The following is a 21,053-nucleotide window of genomic DNA, read 5'->3' on the forward strand; positions in this document are numbered from 1 at the left end:
GATAGAAGAAGCATTATTGCATTTAACCTCAGAGAGAGCAGCAATTAGTGTGTGACTAAAACTGTCAAGGACATTTGGCAGCACAGTGTTGCAAGCCATTATACGGTGCTGCAGTGCTCATTCTTGAGTGTAACAAAAGGGACCAATGGCAGAGGGTTAGAGATTTTCCTTATGAATCTCATTCTGGAAGTATGCACCCAACTGCTTTACTGTACTACTGGAAATACACATCTATTTGTAGCAATGATTCTTCAGCTGAGAATAAAAATGTGTTCCAAAGGATGACGCACTGCTGTAGCCTGGTCTGTGTCATGTTTTTCTGCAAGTAGTATATTTAAGTCAATTTAGCGTGCCTTTTCAAGCCCATTCAGTAGGAGACTGTACAAGTAAATTATATTCTATTAAAAGGGGCAGTTCACCTTTAGATTAACTTTTGCAGTGATGTAAACAGTGATAATCTGCAATATTTGTAATAAATATATATATATATCTTTTTTTTTTTAGCTTTCTGTTCAGCAGTTTTCCAATTTGTAATTTCAGCAGCTATCTGGTTGCTAGAATTCAATTTACCTTAGTAACCAGCTGTGGGTTATTGAGACCGGAAGATGAATAGGACAGGGCCTGTATAAAAAGCTAAGTATCAAACAATAAAAATTAAATTGTAGCCTCACAGATCTAGTTTTTTTTTTTTTATCTGGGAGGATCACTGATCCCCCTTTGGTATCTGGAAAGAAGAAAACAATTTAAGACTATAAAAAGTTTAAAAAGAAGACCAATTAAAATGGTGTTTAATATAGGACATGCTAGAAAAACTACAAGTTAGCTTAAGTTAGCAAAAGAAAAGCAAACCTTTAGGGTACTGGCGGTCAACACATTTCCCCAAATGTTTTCCCACCAGCAAAAAAGTAAATTGCCAGTGGAAACATATAACACAAGGCTTCGTTTTCCAAAGTTTCCTTGTAGGTAAGTTTTCCCACTGGCAATTTACTTTATTATGGTGCAAATGCATTTTGATAAAATGTGTCACCAGCAGAAGCGCACACCTGCGGGTGACAAATCTCCAGTCTATCAGTACCCTAAGATGCATACCCAGATTCAACCATGCTTCATACAACACTGTAGGAAATGAACATTTTTTCTGGCACTGAATGTGCTGTTATTTAATTAATAAAATCTCCACTATCAATCCCAACCAAACAACACTCATGTTCTTGCTGAGAATGCTCTGGCTATAACACAGGGCTCTTTAGGCCCCTGCAAGTGACTGCCCATCTGCAGTGATATGTATGCGCATACTGATTCGCTCTTTATGCACGTGTGTGATATCACAAGAGAAAATTATGACACTATGCTTAGTGTCCCAACATGAAATAAGTCCCAACAAGCAATAAGTCAAGCAATCTGCACTGTTTTGCAGTACAATATCCTATGATAAGGATATTGATAATTGATCCTGGGAAAAGGAAAATACTATTCCAGAAGACAAACTCCCTAAAAATATATAAAAACTACCATCCCCTTTGAGAAGACTGCTGTAAAGAACAAATATTGTGCCTTACTGGAGCAGTTCACCAATCCATATCTGTATGCGGTTTGTCCATGAGGAAAAAATAGCAGTGGAACAGAGACTAGTAAATTGTTGGCCATTGTAATGTCCATTTAATGATAAAAAAAAATGGAATAAGTCCTCTTATGTATGCAAGTGAAATGTAATCTGATACAGCCAAGATATCTACATATCTGTGATAACTTTATATCTGTTAATCAGATATAAATACAAATGTCAATGCAGACCCTGGTCTGTTTATTCAGCACCTATATAAATGAACAGCTCAGGCAGGTAGTCATTAAATCCATGTGCCCAATTATACAAACATATACATGCACCCGCATGCTCATTAGCCAATTCATAACAATATTCTAATAAACATGACAGAAATATTTAAAATTTTAAGTTATTTTTAAATGAAATTGCAAAGACAGTCTATCCCAATCATAGACTTTTCTCCTGGACTTGCTCTTTGAAAGCAGAGTTGCCCAGTGATGTTGGTAGTCATCTTGTTTAGCTACATCATTACTGGCTCCCTGGCAACCAGCAAGTCTATCTCTATCTGCCACTCTTCTTTCCCATATCTCGTCTTTAACCTCAGATTTATTAAACTGGTTGGTTGTCGCCATTTTTTATTACAGCATTTCTAGTGTATGGCTACCTGGTGGTGGTGGTGGTGACAACCAGAACCAAGTACACTGAAAACCAAAATTAGAACAACTTCCAGTTTACATACTCCTAAGAGCCAGACAACAGATATAACGTGGGCAAACATGGTGCCTGTCTGCCAACTCTTCTTTTAAAACCAAACCATGAGATTTTTGCGATGGAGAGGCTGTACAGGAGTGAAGACAGCACCAAAAGCATCAAAATACACTGGACTGGAAAGTAATGGCCAAATTCATCAATTTTTGAGTGAAAAGCTCTTATATACATAGGTCCAGATTACCCAAATTCCTTAAAATAACAAGCATGCAAGTGATTGTCTGTATAATGGGCAAATGGATTTAATAATCCCTTACCTGATCTGTCCCTTTATGCAAATGCTGAATGAACAGGTCAGCCTTTGTACTGACTGGTTTGACTACCATAGGACAGTTGGGGAATAAGCAAATTAACTGGGCAAATCTGCCAGGATGGATTTGGGATATATTTAGCCAACACATTATGGAGGGGCAAAATATTTTTATTACACAGTGTTAAGTGATGTCTTAGCCACAGCAAAAAATAAATTAGAATGTTTTTTTATGGGGATTAAAGGAGGAGTTATACAGAAGTTATAATTCCCTTCATTACTTACCCTGAGCAAATCATCTATTCTTCCTTCTTTTTTTTCTAGGTCCTGGTTTTTATTACTTTCTAAAGCAGCTAATTTCAGCATTGTGAGATCCGTCTAGGAAAATAAAAGGGATATTTTTATTTCACAGTCATATTTGTTAAGTCTCCTGTAACTAAGGCCTTAAAATGATTGACCTAAGGATTGAATGTCAATCATCCAAGCAATTCACTCACTAGAAAATCTTTCAGGATTCTGGTTGCAATAAAGAGTCCGATACGAGCATGTATAACACCACAAAGCCTTATATCACCAATTGGGCCACCGGAAGAGCCAGTGAAAACTAATCAGCGATGTATCCCTTTGTATGATAAAGGAGACTTGACGTCTCACCTCACTAACAGCTAGGAAATATTTCTGCATCCCTGACCTGTGTGAATACCATCTGTACTGTTGTATACATAATAAAATCCCTGAAAATTTGCAGAGGCATGTCACACATACCCAGTAATATGGTAGAAATTTGGCGGTGAGTCCCTTTGGCTCACGGCCAAATATTTGGGAAGTCCTGTGCCTATGGGAACAAATTTTAAGATTTAGCTGGCTGCCTGTGGGAAGTATAGGTGATGAAAAAAAGAAAGAAAGACAGGAGCCTCACTGGGGACTATATGGAAGATTTAAACAGCTGTCAAATCTTCTGCCTGGCCAGTGCAACTCAGACGTACTAATATAAAAGCCATTGGCAGACGCAAGTTCTGGTCTTGGGGTATGCAAGCAGGTGGGGAGGGGGGATGGGGTTAATGGAGTGCGAGTCTCCGAGGGCACAAAGAAACTAAATCTGGCCCTGCTCGGAAACCATTTTCAGAGATTTATGAGATTGCATACTATCAAAGTCTAATTAAGAAGTGTATATGTAGTTAGCTGCAGTTCTTTCACTAACTTGAAAACAGCATATTCCCTGCAACAAAGTTACCAGTTTGCTTTTACCTATTTTACTTCTACATGATAGATTGAGGGTGATGAGTTGGTAGAGTCCCTACACCATTTTAATGTCAAGCTCTATAACATAAGCATTTATAGTAAAGTATAAACTTGTTATCTGGACAATAGCACAATAATTAATATGTACTGTAGTGGGGAAAAAGGTGCAGCAACATGTTCCGGCTATACAGTAGATGATAACTGATTCAAGTTGTTATGGTCTCCCATCTCAAAATCTAGTAGCTCCTCATGCCCCAGTCTCCTAGTGTAGATATATTTTATTACTTACCTGAACTAGTTTATATGATAACTGTTTTGACTGGCTAAGTAGATGGTCCCCAAAAGCTAATGCAGTGGGGGAAGGGCTGTTCTGTTGAGCCTAACAAAAAGGGGAAAAAAAGCACAATATTAATGAATAATAATAACATTATACCACATTTGTCTAGCAACTAAAGCATTACATGGATACTATCTGATGTGCGGTTGCACAGATACAGAGAAGCACAGGGTTTTAACCACAGTTGTAACCCTAAAATAACCAGAAAACTCTAAATTGTCATTAACCTGCTCTGACACTAAGGGGTAAAAGAAAGAACAGTTTACAGACACTTTTGCTAATAAGTCATTAAAACGACAAAAACAAATAAGAATAAAAAACGAGTTTTTAACAATATTTTCTCCAAACATTTTTAAAATGGAGTAAAGCTCAGTGTAACTCCTCTAACCATACGTGTTAGCTCTGTATATTTTAAAACTTGTTGTATATAAAATTTGTTTATTGTCAACATAAAATAGGTGACAAAAATGTGTATAACCTCACATTTGCATTATTTTGCCATTATTTGCTAAATGAATGAGGCAATATTAGCATTTTGTGTTCATAAATATATGTTAGATCTTTATTTAAAAGTGAAGTGAAGGCGCCATGGAAAATGTTAGCTTTAGTACCAGTACACAGCTCAGTCCCCATCATGCCCAGAACTACAGAGCTGCTCAGCAGTGTTGGCCCCACATTTAGCTGTGTCCCCTCTGTTTCCAGCATCCATTTTGGTGATTGGTAAGCAGGCACTAAACTGGGATCTTGTGCTACTGCACATGTGAGATAAACCATGGCAATGGACATGTCATAAAGCCATTTTGAACATTTTAAGTGGCAGGGAATCTCTTCTCTGAAGGCCCAGACTTTAGTACGAGGCAAATGTACAGCTGAGAGTCACCTAATGACAGACTAACAGGTTTAGGAAAAGCTAAATGCAAAATGTCTTCCTAAACGCAGTGTGAAATAAAAAAAAAACCTGGAAACTACTTTGTTTAAAAAATACAGATTCATAGAAGTGGAGGTTTCTGACTATGGCAGAAAATTCAACAAATATATCTCCACTTTTATTTTGTCTCAATATCACTTTTGTGAATTTCCCCCCAAGTCTTGGAGCTGTGATGTTTAACTATTTGATCTAATGAAGTTTAGTAGCAGTCACAATAATAGCCAGACCTCCATCTTAAGGCTCAAATCAGAAGGGATAGTTGAAACAGTGGGTCTAGCCCCCCCCCCTTGTTTCCATACCAGCCAAAATCACTGGCTCACTTGGGAAGCCATGCCATCTGTGTGGATGGTAACCACTTACAAGTGCCAAGGTTATCAGTAACTAAATCAATAGTTTTGTCAGCACACTCCGGAAGCATTTTGAAGGACCGCACACTTCCAGATTATGGGTAAAAATTGGCAGCCTTTATTTTAACATCTGATTTACAATGGATAGCATCCGAGGTCTGACGCATTTCGTGGCTACTCACTTCCTCAGAGACCTCATTTTCCATTAGCATACACACAACATTTAAACCCACCCTGCTAATTAGTATATTAACTATTCAAATTCATTATATAAAAAACATTTTCCAAAATTAGTTAAAAACAATAAAGTTAATCAGATCCATTCAGAGCATTTAATTTACATATTTGTTAAATTGTATGTCTTAATTGATGAATTAAAAGTATGTTTTATACAATGCCTCATAATTGTATGTATACTTCATTCATGATTGAATCAAATGCTAAAGTTCCCTTCCAGTAATCAATTTGATACTGTAACAAAACAAAGATACTTGAGAACATTTAAACAATTTAGCGATTCAAAAGGGAGCTGTCGTGTGTGTAATCTAAAAGTAACAGCAAATGACAAATACTGAATTTAGCACTTCAGGTTGTCTAGTGTGTAGCTTATACATCCATTTCACTTCCGTGCTTAATAATTTAGATTGTAGGTGTCCCCCTCTCGGGCCTGGGGATACTTTTTTTATATCTTGTACTGAAAACCATTTCACATCTCCACCATTGCATTCCCTGAAATGTCTCGATACTGGGGTGTTCTCACTCCAAGATTTTGATACTATTGAGGTGTTCCCTTATTCTGTTTTTTTAGGTTCCAGCCAACATACTGTTTATAACATTTCAGGCAAGGTATTATGTAGATCACAGATTTTGTGTTACAAATTATGTAACACCTGATTTGGTAGGTCTCCTTCGTCACACTGCATATAAATGTGCTAGACACATGAACTGCCTTACACGTGATGCACCTCGTAGATCCACATTTAAACATTCCGAGATTATGTAACCATGTTTCAGATTTTGATTCTTTAATAAACATGCTGGGTACTAACATCATTCCCAGGGTAGGGGCCTTCCTTGCTACTACTCGAATACCAGGTTCTAGCAATCGTTTAAAGATTTTGTCCCCATATAATATCGGTAGATGTTGATTTATGATTTTATTAAACAGTGTACTGAATTTCACTCAAAATTAGTTTCCTATTCCTATTTCTATTGCATTTCCAGTTGTTTTGGTCAGTTTTCTATTTCTATTATATTGGTTATTTTCTCTTTCTTCTGGATTTCCTTCTATTTTTCTTAATTAGTTACAGTATATTCTATCAGAATGCTGGTCCATAAATCCAAATATGCGATATTCTTTGCATCAAAGCAGCTGGTGAATTTAAGATTAAGGGCCTCATTATTTAGACTTGTGACAAACTCCTCAAACTGATTTTTTCCTCCTGCCCAAACGAAAAGAAGATTGTCTATATAGTGACAAAACTCAACCACATGTTTCAGGAGTGTGTCCTCATCAACCCCAAGGACGTGGGTTTCTTCCAATATATATCTATAGTGAAGCCTGGGAGTAGCACTGGATCTATATGCTTTGGTGCATAAGTGTTTGTATGAGTGACTAAATGGCTTTTCCATTAGTGACTTGCTTTAAGGCCAAAAGATAACTTTGTAATCTTATTTACAGCAGAGCACATGAAGTAGCTTATGACTTTTAATAAATACTATGGTGAACACATAAGCAACTGTGTGTGCTCTCTGTATGATATTTCCTCCATATTTGTAATACTAAAAAACTAACTAACTGCCAAAAACTATGGTGTCACTAATGCGAATTTTGAAATAATTATTTGTGCTCTCTCTGGTTGGCAACCAGGACAATAGGATAATTTGGACCGTAGAAATCAGATTGGTAAAACTGCAACTGAAGAGCTGCTGCATAAATAGTTAAACACAAAAACTACAAATCAATCATAAAAAAATGTGTGAGTGTGTATATGTATATGTATATGTGTATATATATATATATATATATATATATATATATATATATATATATATATATATATATATATATATATTAAATAAAAATGGTAATTGAAAGTCTCTCCATGGTTCGGTGATATACTGTACAACTGGGTAGAATGAGAAAAACCCCAGGGCGTGCCAAAACATCAATTATACTCAAATTTTATGCTAATGTAACATGTGGCATTTTAAAATTTCCCTTGGTGCTATAACACCAATACATAAAGCAGATTCAAACTAATTTAGGCCAAGCTTTTTTAATACTTTCCTAAGCTTCAATGTGTTTATCACTAACTTATTGAAGCACAGCATCTTTGCATTCGTGTAACTGCTTATACATAATGTCGTGGGGCACCACTATGCCCACATAATGATGCAGTGGCAAAGCATTGTGAGAATTGCTAGAGCCATCTTGAAACAGCAGCGTATTTTAGCCATTTGTGGTAGTTACCACTGAGTTTTCATTGCTATCAGTATTCATGGAACATTTATTGGCAGTGTATTTATGTGCCAGTTGGATTTTTAAAAGGCATAAGGGGCCAATATATATTATAAATAAAAAAAGAAGATTGTAGGTCTCTGTGGACTGTTAAATCCAATGGGCATCCAGTGAAGCAGCAAAGGCTCATGGGAATACTAAGTTATACAGGTGATAACACAAAATGTACAACAAACAAAACAAGGGGACAATTTTGTTTGTCTGTCCCTGACCTAAATGTAAACAGCAGCCTTTCAGATAAGGATCACTGATCCAGTTGTAAGCTTAATGAGACTATTGCTCTGACTCTAATCCTATTAGTAGAATTCCAGCCATAAGGCATGTCAAGGCTGAGGGAGGGAAGGAAGGAGGCAAGGAAGGGTAGGGCCACCTGATTACCAAGAAATACACATGCCATAAATGCAAAAACTGGGAACTGATAGTTCTTACTTACAGAGGATGAAGGAGTGGAATGTGAGTGTGAGTTCTGAGGAGACCGGATTGAGGGAGGCAGGCTTCTTACAGGACTGGAACCGTTTCCAGCTTGATACTATGAAGACAGTCAATGAAGTCAATACAAACAAAAAGACAAGATGAAAGATAAAGGACAAGATAAATAAGTAAATAATAAAAAAAAGACTTACATCAAAATAATCACTAATTTTATGGCCACGTCCACCGCTATTTTTTCCTAAAAAAAAAAGAAAAAAAAAGAAATTAGTTTATAAAATCTTGCCAGTACATAATGAATACAACACTTCCTAGAAGGTTCAGACCACTTAGCTAAAGTTGACAACACTGAGTCTAATTTTTAATTAGATCCAAGCACTTCTTGTTCATGTGCACTTTGTCCAAGTTGGGCAAACTTCACCAAACAAGGATACAGATGTAAGAGCAGGCAATTCTGCTTCAGATGGGATTGGGGGGGGGTAAAAATCAATTATATTTTAACTTTGCAGAAGGCGACTGACAGACCCAATCACAAAGTTGCCTCACGAGGAAACTTCGGGCGACTTTGCAAAACGAATCACCGCGTGTGATGAGCGCCGGTGTTTTTTCATTTTAGCCAGCGCAGAGTCAGGGAAGGCGTTTGGGGAGATTGGTCGCCGCAAAAATGAGGTGATAAGTCGCCAGGCAACCAAATCTCCCCAAACGCCCTGTGTGGACTTACCCTAAACATGCAGAGAAAAGACAGGAACTGCAGATGCATGATGCAGTCTATACATCACTATCATAATCCTCTGTCTTCACATATGTAAAATACACTGTTGCAAGTGTGCCAGTGCAGCAGTTAGAGAACCCAAATGCTCAAGACTGATAAAAAGGCCTGCTTTTATATGGTGCATTCATAAGACCATAAAAATGAAGTGCACAGGAACAGCAATGAAACCTCCCAATACCTAAAGCTGGCCATAGACGCAAAGATCTCATTGTACGAATCGAGGATTCGTACGATTTTCGGACCGTGCGTGGAGAGTTCCGTCATTTTTCGTCCGGCGGAGATCGGTCGTTTTGTAGATCGGACAGGTTAGAAAATTTCTGTCGGCTGCGGTTAATATCTCTGCGTGTACTACCGATCGTACGATTTTCAGTGGGAGACTGTCACTAGCTTTGTCTATCGTACGATTGCTGTCAGGGGCAGAACATCGGCTGATCTGTTCTTTAACTACTTTATTTGGTCAGAATGGTAAGACTTTGAGGCGGGAGATGGGAAAGTCCGATCGTACATTGATTCGTACGATCGGATCTTTGCGTCTGTGGCCAGCTTTAAACTGTTATAAATCTCTTATATAAGGACATGCCTTTAAAGAACATGAGGTTGATAGGAACCAGTAGACCAATAAAACGAATCAATGCCCTATACCAATATAAATCTGTAATAGACACATCTTTTTAGAACACTGCACTGGTGGGGTGAATTAAACAATCTAGGCAATAACATATAGGCACCTCCACTAGCATTCCTGCTTGTGCAAAAAAATATGTACAGGGCATCTCCCACCTAAACTACTCCATGAAGCTGACCCTTGTGGCACTACAGCAAGGACATTAAATAAGATTTAAATGCAATACATGTCATACAGAGGCCTCAGGTGTATGTGTATGGTACTTGCTACAGTACAATTTGCATTCCTAGTTATTCTCATGGCACAGCAGTTTTTTTCCTTTACTGTTGTGGATGAAAGACTATGTTTGGAATTGCTTGCAAAAATAAAATCCTACAGTTGGCAAGTGGTTTATTTTTGTTCATTACCTTGACTGCTTTCACTCTGGTTTTCTGCCTTCCTCTTTCTTCCTCTTGATGAGTCTGGCTGCTTTTTCTCTGGAGTCTTGAAATAATGATCAGGAAATATTACACTGCTGCACAGCATTGGACAACATAAAGGCAAATAATCTTATATGAATCCCATACTCAGAAATTCCATTTCTTTGTAGGTAAAACTATTGCTCTCAGTCATCAAAACCCTATTTAAGAAAAATGCAGGATTTTTGGCTAACCAAATTTCTTCACATTTACATTAAAAGAATATATAGGGGCCTATTAATATAGTTGCTTTACATCTCCAAAAATAAACACAATGGCTTTTACTTATCTTTGTGGCTGTAATGGGTAGGAACCATCCAAAGGGTATACAGAAGTCAATAATGTGCTCAAGTTTAAATCCATATTCTTTAAAGGGGTGATTCAACTTAAATTTTAATATGTTATAGAATGGCTATTTCTAGGCAACTTTTCAATTGGTGTTCATTTTGTCTTTTTTTTTTTTTTTTTTTTTTTTTTACTGTTTTTGCATTATTTGCCTTTTTCTTTTGGCTCTTTCCAAATTTCATATAGCGGTCACGGATTTCTTCTAAAAAGCAAATGCCCTGTAAGGCTAAAAATGTATTGATATTTTTGATGTATTGATATTTCTTTTTTTTTTTTACTCATCATTCTATTCGGGCCCTCTCCTATTCATAATCCAGTCTCTTATTCAAATCAGTATATGGTTGCTATGGTAATGTATACCCTAGAACAGTGGTCCCCAACCAGTAGCTCGCGAGCAACATGTTGCTCTCCACCCCCTTGGATGTTGCTCCCAGTGGCCTCAAAGCAGGAGCTTATTTTTGAATTCCTGGCTTAGAGGCAAGTTTTGGTTGCATAAAAACCACGTGTACTGCCAAACAGACTCTCCTGTAGGCTGTCAGTCCATTTAGGGGCTACCAAACAGCCAATCAAAGGCCTAATTTGACATCCCAGTGGACTTTCTCATGCTTGTGTTGCTCTCCAACTCTTTTTACATTTAAATGTGGCTCACGAGTAAAAAAGGTTGGGGACCCTTGCCCTAGAAACTAGATGGGGAATGTTGAATGTGGTAATTGCAAACTGGAGAGCTGCTGAATAAAAAACTAAACTCAAAAAACTACAAATAAGAAAAAATGAAAACCAATTGAAAATGGTCTCAAAATATCATTCTACATCACACTAAAAAAAGGCGAACAACCCCATTATAGATCTAAATTCATAAGGCCACATGTTGGATTTGCCCTTCACAATTTTCCATAGTTGTGTACACTCATTACATCAAATTTTGGTACTAACTTCACATAAAGCAACAACAGAGAGGGATTAGCCTACAGATAATCCACACATGGCTCACACGGTTCCATAGAAGATTATTGGAGCATTATCAATTTTTCAGAGGCATACTAAAGATGCTCTGCAAATACAGTCCCTTTACAAGCTAAAGCTGGACATAGACGCACAGATCCTATCATACGAATCGAGGATTCGTACGATTTTCGGATAGTGTGTGGAGAGTGCAGACATCTTTCATTCGGCGGAGATCGGTCGTTTGGTCGATCGGACAGGTTTGATTTTGACCTGACCAATCCCGCCGGAGCCCAATGCACATCATAATCTGATCGTTCAGCCATACGGCCGAACATTCAGATTACTCCCGATATAGCCATGCTCGTTAATGGCATATCGGGGAAAGATCCGCTCATTTGGCGATGTCGCCAAACGAGCGGATCTTTGCGTCTATGGCCACCTTAACCTGTAATAGCACACACTCCAGAGTAGGAGATGAGAAAACAGCATGAATGCTTGGAAAGCTCCATGTTGGAGTCCGTGTGAAATACTAGAGTGACTAAGGAGAATTTTCCTAAAACAAAGAATAAGAACACATCACAAAAAGTAACAAATCTGACAACAAACACAGATATAGTGAATATGTTTTCACTGCCCTCTGCATATGATTTAATAATAGCTTATTAACTTTAAAAGAAAATACTCCGTCCTTGTTCAAATCAGTTGAGAGGACCCTACTTGCATGTGATTAGCTGTCCTCAACAGAACAGACTATATAGTCAGAGCCTGCCATCACAAGTATGGGTTCACTTCACAAGTATGCCTCACTTCTCTCTTTCCCTGAATTCAATGGTTTAAAACTATTTCAGTTTAGTTCTACGACCGCCAGTGGATTGGGGTGACACTTAGAATGTAAGCTCTACAGGGCAGGAACCTCCTTCCCACTATGTCTCTTACAACATCTTACCACATCTTTGTCCTGATATGATTCTGTAAACATTTATGTGATTTGTCTACCCTGTTTAAATTTTTATATATATTGTACTTTTATGCACTGTACAGCGCTGCGGCTCCTTAACAGCACCTTACAAATAAAGTTATACATATATACATACAGATAAATGTATAGCTTAATCATGATTGCAGGTTTGAGTAGGTACACACATCTGGGTCTACTCAATAACACAATATAGGTCTCTAACCCCTGAATAAATGTGGCCATACAGTCCTGTGTATAGTGCCATCCCACGGGCCAGCCTAGCCTAATATCTGAAAATCAGCAGGATCAGTGAGACAGTTTTGATGTGGATGTCCGATCAAGGACCCCATGTATGCATCAATGTGGTCCTAGTCCCGGTGGCCTGCCTAATTGAAATTATGATCTGAACATTGGGCCAAGGGTCCAAACGATTGTATCAGCACAATATTGCTCATCCCAAGTGGACATATCGGTGGAACATGCACTCGTTTGGCGAGCTCGCCAAACAATCAGATCTTCGCATGACCTAATTAAGTCAGTTAAGATTTTGATTGTTTAGAAAGATCAGTTTGAGCCAAACAATGTGACGGCACCCCTTTTATAAAGTCTGAACAAATCTGTTTCTATGTGCTATACTTAGACTTATCTATAGCAGATTAATATTAAAAGGACAGCTTGTTCCTTCATAAACAGCAATAAAAAGGAGCAACATTATTCTTTATTTCTAGTTCATCATCTATTCCTCAGAACTTTACAGTAGGAATGCACCAAATCCATGATTCAGTTCGGGATTCAGTCTTTTTCAGCAGGATTCGGATTAATCCATCTGCCCGGCCGAACCGAATTTGCATTTGCAAATTAGGGGAGGGGAGAGAAATCACGTGACTTTTGGTCACAAAACAATTAAGTAAAAAATGTTTCCCCTTACTACTCAATTTGCATATGCAAATTAGGATTCGGTTCGGTATTTGGATGAATGTTTCGCGAAGAATTTGGTGGTTTGGCAGAATTCAAAATAGTGGATTCATGCATCCCTACTTTACAGAGATAAAACATTATTCACATCAGTTCCTGCCCTTGGGAGAATATAGTCAATTCACAAGCTATGGTCAGTTTTATAGGAGCCAATTAACCTGCTTATGTGTTTTTAAGAGTAGATGGGGAAAGGAGCAGTTAGAGGAAATTCACACAAGCACAGGGAAAACATACAAACTCCTTATATATAGAGATGAAACTGAATTTAGTATTCCATTGATATCCATGAGCGTATCATCTTAATAGTTGTACCATATTTGATAGCTACACTGTCAATGTGTACATGCTAATCTCCCTATGGGCATAATAAATGCAAAAATGATCCACCCTACTATAAATATTAAAGGGGTGGTTCACCTTTAAGATAACTTAGTATCTTGTAAAATAACCAGTTCTAAGCAACTTTTTTTCAATTGATATTCCTTATTTAATTTTTTATACTTTGATTATTTGCCTTCTTCATCTGACTCGCAAGGGAAATTGGGACTCTAGCAACCAGATTGCTGAAGTTGCAACCTGAAGAGCTCCTGAATAAAAAGCTAAATAACTCAAAACCCACAAAAAATAAAAGCTGAAACCCAGTTGCAAATTGTCTTAAAATATCCCTCTCTGCATTATACTTATACATCATAACTATAGTTAGTTAATCCAAAGGTAAACAAACCATTTAATAGACACAGAGCAATTTCTTTTACTTGTTATCTACATATTTTCCCAGGAAAAAATTGTAGATTAAATGCCAAGAATTGCCTCGGAGAAAAGTTCACTGGAATAGTTTTGGTTATGGAACAAATAAGAAATACAGTAATTACCAAAAAATAGATACCCACATCTTAAGGTAATATCTGCCTCTATGTGCCATAACTATGAAAATTCTTCGAGACTTTACGCTTATTCAAATCCATCAATCTTTTCCAGATAAGAGATAGAAAATGTACCATAAGCCCAAATAAACCTAAAAAAGTGAAGTGGTTTCTGAAAATCCACTAAAAAGCCAATAAATACTAAGTGACTAACATATCTAAACTCACGTGTTGATTCTAGGAAACAGTTCTGGTTAACATTCAGACATTCATCATTTATATCACTCATACAAGCTGAAAAATGTATTAGGGTTGTAGTTCAAAAGCAGCAAGTGTCAAGAGCTATCCTACACTTATGGAGTAGATGATGTGGCCTAATTACATTAAAGGGGAAGGAAACCTAGTCGGCGCAAACCCCCCACCCCCCCTCCCGTTTGTTGCCCACCCTCCCTCCTCCCCCTTGCCTACCCGTCCCGCTGGGCAAATGCCCCTAACTTGTTACTTACCCTTCTGCGCAGGTCCAGTCCAGGGAGTTCACAGACGACATCTTCTTCCTGCTGTGAACGGCGTTTTGGCGCATGCGAAGTAGGATAATTTCGCTGGTACGGATCTACTGCGCATGCGCCAAAAGTCACGCGCATGCGCAGTAGATCCGTACCGGCGAAATGCTCCTACTGCGCATGCGCCGTTCACAGCAGGAAGAAGATCGTGTGGAAGAAGATGTCGTCTGTGAACTCCCTGGACTGGACATGCGCAGAAGGGTAAGTAACAAGTTAGGGGCATTTGCCCAGCGGGACGGGTAGGCAACAAACGGGAGGGGGGGAGGGGGGGTGGGGGGTTTGCGCCGACTAGGTTTCCTTCCCCTTTAAAGATAAGGGCACACTGGGCGATTTGGGGAGATTTAGTCGCTTGGCGACTAATCGCCTTGACTTTACGGTGACCAATTCGTTTTCCGGAGTCGCCCGAAGTTCCTCGTGAGGCAACTTCGGAAAACTAATTGCCGCTTGTGATTAGCGCCCACAATTTTTCATTATAGCCAGCGCAGAGTGAGGGAAGGCGTTCGGGGAGGTTGGTCGCCGCAAAGTCGTGGCTATTAGTCGCCAGGCAACTAAATCTCCCAAAATCGCCCAGTGTGCCCTTACCCTAATAAGTAAAAAAAGAATACCATAAATTTGAATACCATAAAATTGCAGCAATGTCCTTTATTTATATGACACAATAGAACATCCTGCATTGCAGATTAGTCTAAGCCTATGATCCCCACCAATGGCTCAAATGCAAAATGTTGCGTAAAGGGGTTGTTCACCTTTGAGATAACTTTTAGTATGACGTAGAGAGGGATATTCAGAGACAATTTGCAATTTGTTTTCGTTTTTTATTATTGAAGGTTTTTGAGTTATTTCGCTTTTTATTCAGCAGCTCTCCAGTTTTCAGTTTTAGCCATATGGTTGCTAGGGTCCAAATTACCCTAGCAACCATGAATTGATATGAATAAGAGACTGAAATATGAATAGGAGAGGCCTGAATAGAAGGATCATTAATAGAACGTAGTAATAACAATACATTTGTAGCCTTACAGAGCATTCATTTTTTAGAAGTGAGTCAGCAATGCCCATTATAAAAATAAATAATGAAAACCAATTGAAAAGTTGCTTAGAATTTGCAGTTTTATAATATAATAAAAGTAACCTTAAAGGTGAACTACCCCTTTAACACCCACTTTGATATTGCTGCTAGTGGACCCAAATCAAATGTTTATGATTAAATTCCTGGATTGAAAGAAAGTGCTGCATAAAAACACTGTGTGTACTTTGAAACCCCCTTATAGCCCTTATTTCACAACCCCAGGAACATTTTTCATACTAGTGTGACTTTTTCGGGTAAAATAGGTTGGTGATAACTGGTCTCAGCAGTCTTCATTTTTGTCTAAAACATCAAAGCCCTGAGCACCCTGGAAAGGTGTTTTAACACCCATATGACCCAAAAGGCACAATTTGTAGCTTACAAAAGCTACTGAATAAAAATATGTTGTTAAAGAAATTTCAAATAAAGAAAAACAGAAATAAATACAGAGACAACATACCTCTGACTCTTTATCACTTAAAGAACCTAGACTTCCAAAACTGTGGTTTGAGCTTTCATTGTTTGATGCCTGTGATTTAAGAAAGAGAAATACATAAGCAAATGCCATACAGTACATCTGAAAATATATCTTAAAAAAACAATTCAATGCAGAAGTCAATTGTTTTGAAGAGAATCCTCTGAAACGCAAGTCATTTCCTTAAAAAACAGATACTCCAGTAGGCAGGGGCGATTCTGGCTATAATGCCGCCTGAGGCGGCCTTCTTTCGCCGCCCCCACCCCTCCCCACGGCACTAACCTTTATAGCGCCGGAGAGGGCAGGGGCGGTCCGCGACGCTTAGTGCAGAGAGCGCAATAGCGCTCTCTGCACTAGAAGAGCCGAATTTCCGGTTTGAAAACCGGAAATTCGGCTCTTAGTTACCAGGAGCGGCATTTTTGCCGCCCCTGGCAACCAGGGGGGCGCTGCCGCCTGAGGCGAGTGTCTCAACTCGCCTCATTGGTGGAGCGCCCCTGCCAGTAGGTGGAGAATTATTATTCAGCAATAAACATGACAAATGACATTTACGCTCGGAGGATTCGGGCTCTTTTAAAATAGAAAAAGAAAGTTCCAGGGTGTAGTAGACTCATAACAAACCAATATAACACAATGCAAAGCAATGTTACTAGTGTGCACAGTATAGGGTAAGGTCAGCCAAGCAGTCTTATAACCAATATGGTCATCTATCATTACACCTTTACCAGTCTGCCTTTAAAAATATATACACGTGAGTGTATAGCATAGATTTGCATAGCTTAATAAAATGCATGCCGTGTTTTTTTTTTTTTTTTTTTACTTCATTAGGGCCTTAATAGCTGACCTGATTATAAACCTGACTTTAAATTGTATTGATAAATCTGCATAGGTATGTAGATTTATGCACAAAATGTCTCAATGTCTTAAACATATTATGGTTTAAGTGCAGAGGACCTCTTGTATTTGTCTAGGGGCACGGCTAGGACATGACGAACGGCCAATCGACACGTCAATCATAGGGAATCCTGGCAGGTTTTCCAACAACTTGACAGAAGGAGCACAACATCAACTAACTGCCGTGGTCCTTGATTGGGCGGGAAAATCAAACCTGCCCGATTTTTGGCCAGATATTGGTTGGGGTGACCCGTCAGAGGGCCCCATACACTGGCAGATAAGCTGCAGAATCTGTCTAAAGGACCCAAATCTGCCTGTGTATGGCCAATTCAGTAATGATCATGTCCTCTGTTTTTTAATTAAAGTCTCAAACAAGCTCCTTTCATAAACTAAACTTCACCATGCCACCCTCAGTTCTTCAACAGTAAAGCTGACAGCAAGTGTATTTCTTCCCTTTTTATTCAGTTTGATTTTTTTTCCAGGCGACCAAAGATGAATATTTCTGGATTCAATGCGATGGTCCTAGTTTATCAAAGTAATAAAAATGGTAGAAAGGACATTTCACTTCATCCTTAGAAGAGTCTTGCCAGAATGCAACTCACTTTGTGTTTGCCATCCTAATTGTTACTCAGAAAGATGTTATTTTCCCGTTAAAAAGTGAAGCTCATATTAAAATAAAAATGCATTTGGGACATCAGTAAATAAGCAATATTAATAATGAATCCTGCTAGTTGTTGCTGTGTTTTCCACTTACATATACAGTAGTTAAATATCGGACTGGTCAGATATCAACACCTGGTTAAAGTAACCTGTTAACATAACACCTCAACAACAAATTACCTCCTATTCATAATGTGGCAATAGCCACATATCAATGGGAAGCCCTTAAAGTTAAACTGACCAGGCCGTTCTGTTCAGAATGCACAAGCTAGTACATTTTTATATAAACAATTTTAAACACTGTAGATACCTAATACAAACCAAAACTCAAGTAAAGAAGAGGGATTGGATGAAACAGATTATTGCTAAAGAAGTATCAGAGATAGAATGAGCACCCAGCCTTTCCCTCAAAATCTCATCCAAATTAGCCTTCAGGTTAAGCAACCATGCTACTATTGCACCACCAACCTCATTTTATAAGATGTAGAACTGTAGTGCCACCTGACAATTTCTGGACAATAGAGATTAGGTAAAACTAGTGTGCGTCTCTAGATAGCAAGTAGCTTCCCTCCAGTAGTTTTTGACTGATGGGTACAACAAAAAAGGTTGTGACAGTTGTTAGCATCTCATATCGGTGAACTATGTTCTGGGAAGCTATTTGTACTGAATTTGCATATCATGGGTGATTGCTGAGGAAACTTCTCAATATGGCAACATAAAAATAAATGTACGTTAATTATTAAGTAACCTCTAAGCAGCTGTTTTTACAGTTTATGGAGGAGGAGGGGTGAATTTCTAATGCTTAAGGCTAACTGCACTTTGAATGTTCTGACTGTCATTACCATTAGGTGGACAGCTGTGACTGACATCGTTGTACCTAAAGTCAGACTTCTCCTAAGAAAAGCTCCCATCAGAAAGTACTAAGCTCAGGATCAACCTTAGGGCCCACCATAAAACCTTTAATTTTTTTTATACTCTTAAAGGGATACTGGGGCTGTAATGTACTGTAGTGCACGTACATATAGCCTTAAAGGAATAGTTCAGTGTGAAAATAAAAACTGTGTAAATAGATAGGCTGTGCAAAATAAAAAATGTTTCTAATATAGTTAGTTAGCCAAATATGTAATATATAAAGGCTGGAGTGAACAGATGTCTAATAAAACAGCCAGAATCCAACTTCCTGCTTTTCAGCTCTATAACTCTGAGCTAGTCAGCGACTTGAAGGGGGGCCACATGGTACATTTCTGTTCAGTGAGTTTGCAATTGATCCTCAGCATTCAGCTCAGATTCAAAAGCAACAGAAATGACCCATGTGGCCCCCCCTCAAGTCTCTGATTGGTTACTGCCTGGTAACCAGGGTAACCAGTCAGTGTAAACCAAGAGAGCTGAAAAGCAGGAAGTAGTGTATAGACTGACTGACTGGTTATACATCAAATCACTCCAGCCTTTATACATTACATTTTTGGCTAACTAACTATATTAGAAACATGTTTTATTTTGCACAGACTATCTATTTGCCCAGTTTTTATTTTTACACTGTACAATTCCTTTAATATACCCCCTATTGAAAAATATAAGTCACTGAAACGTCCCATGACCACATAAAGAGAGAGTTGAATACTTGGCTCCAAAGCTCTCAATGTCTCTTTTTAGGAATTTGAGTACCGCATGATGCCCTGGTGTTAAGAATACTTCAAAGAATATATAAATTAAAAATCTGAATGATTCCACAAAAAAAACACAATATCCTGAACCATAGCCTCATATTATGAATTCATTTGCTGCAGTTAAAGGAACAGAAACCCCACAGTTTCCTTATCAAAGCAATTCAAGTAACAGGGCTACTACAGTTCTCTACTTCAGTTGGCTAATCAACAAATAAATAACAACATGTCGCTTCGCTTTACAAAACCTAGCAACAACTAGAGATCAGGAACCTTGCAGTGTGTGTGTGCACATTTCTTCTCTCCTGACTTCACTTCCATAGCAGTCTCCCCAATAAGTGAAAATCATTCATCCATACACAGGCAGATTTAAGGTGATGGTCCGGACCAAATCAGCAGCTTATCTGCCTCGGCATGGGGCTCTCAATGTTGAATGTCAACTGGGCAGGTTTATTTTTCCTGGTCCACATTTGCACACTGACCCTTTTTTTGATCTGCATACAGATCTGCATACATTTTGGAGGAAGTGTGTATATAGGGGTGTGCTGAAGTATTAAGGCACTGCACTGACACACTAGAGCTCCTGCCTCTAGGAACAGGATTGATTGTTCACAGACTGAAATGTTTTAAAGTGATACCGACACGTTCCAATAAAAATCATAGGAAAGTGTTAGTATAAAGTAAATGATGCACCCGTAATCGTTCCCCGAAAAGTCCCCTCGCAAAGCCGCCACCAGCCCCGCGAACCTGTGTGCTGCCCACCCGCTGACACTACCAACAGATCTTCTGGGTTGCTTCAGTGATGGTGGGCCGGGGGTGGAAGTGTCCTTCCATAAGCTGAATTCCTGTTTTCATTCGTAATCAGCCTATGGAAGGATCATGCCGCCGCTAGCCCAACGTCACTGAAACGACTCAGAAGGTCTTTTAGCAGTGTCGGAGGGTCAGGTGAATGCAGGTTTCTAGGGGCTGGTGGTGGCTTTCCTGGGAATGATTACGGGTGCAGCATTTACTTGATACCGACACGTTCCTATGATTTTTATAGGAACGTGTCAGTATCGCTTTAAGAAACAGAGTTCAAGCAGAAACAAGAACTGCAGTTTTGGAAAACATGCCTGTAGCTTCTGTGCTTTTATGTGTGCTTAGGTTTACTAGGCCCAGAAGAAAGCTACAAGAGAGCTCAGGTTGACTTAAAGGATGTAGGCAGGTTATATAGCCAACCGAATGGAATATGGAGGCTTCATGCTCAGGGAATACAGAGCGATGGCTCTGCTTCTCACAGCCGAGAAGCAGATCTGCTCCATTACGCTCCTCCGTAAAACTACACTCACAAGTACAGCTTAAGTTGTCAGAATTGGTCTGAAAATGCCTACTTTCTCCTTTTTGGCTTTGTGTAGCCCGGGCAGAGGCGGAAGCTGTACTTGTCAGTGTAAT

At 38.8% G+C, this 21,053-nt stretch overlaps 1 protein-coding gene across 2 annotated transcripts in view; it reads right to left on the reverse strand.

The window, feature by feature from the left end:
* tlk1.S (tousled like kinase 1 S homeolog) overlaps positions 1-21,053 on the reverse strand; it is an 85,070-nt gene that overhangs the window by 24,999 nt on the left and 39,018 nt on the right. For both annotated transcript variants that reach the window (XM_018238853.2, XM_041579162.1), the window contains exons 3-8: positions 16,393-16,461; positions 10,173-10,248; positions 8,563-8,609; positions 8,373-8,468; positions 4,096-4,185; positions 2,850-2,942 (exon numbers count right to left, since the gene is read on the reverse strand). In XM_018238853.2, coding sequence (XP_018094342.1) covers positions 2,850-2,942; positions 4,096-4,185; positions 8,373-8,468; positions 8,563-8,609; positions 10,173-10,248; positions 16,393-16,461 — 471 coding nt within the window. The remainder of the gene's footprint in view (positions 1-2,849; positions 2,943-4,095; positions 4,186-8,372; positions 8,469-8,562; positions 8,610-10,172; positions 10,249-16,392; positions 16,462-21,053) is intronic.

The sequence above is a fragment of the Xenopus laevis genome, chromosome 9_10S (genome assembly GCF_017654675.1).
Source record: "Xenopus laevis strain J_2021 chromosome 9_10S, Xenopus_laevis_v10.1, whole genome shotgun sequence".
Lineage (NCBI taxonomy): Eukaryota > Metazoa > Chordata > Amphibia > Anura > Pipidae > Xenopus > Xenopus laevis.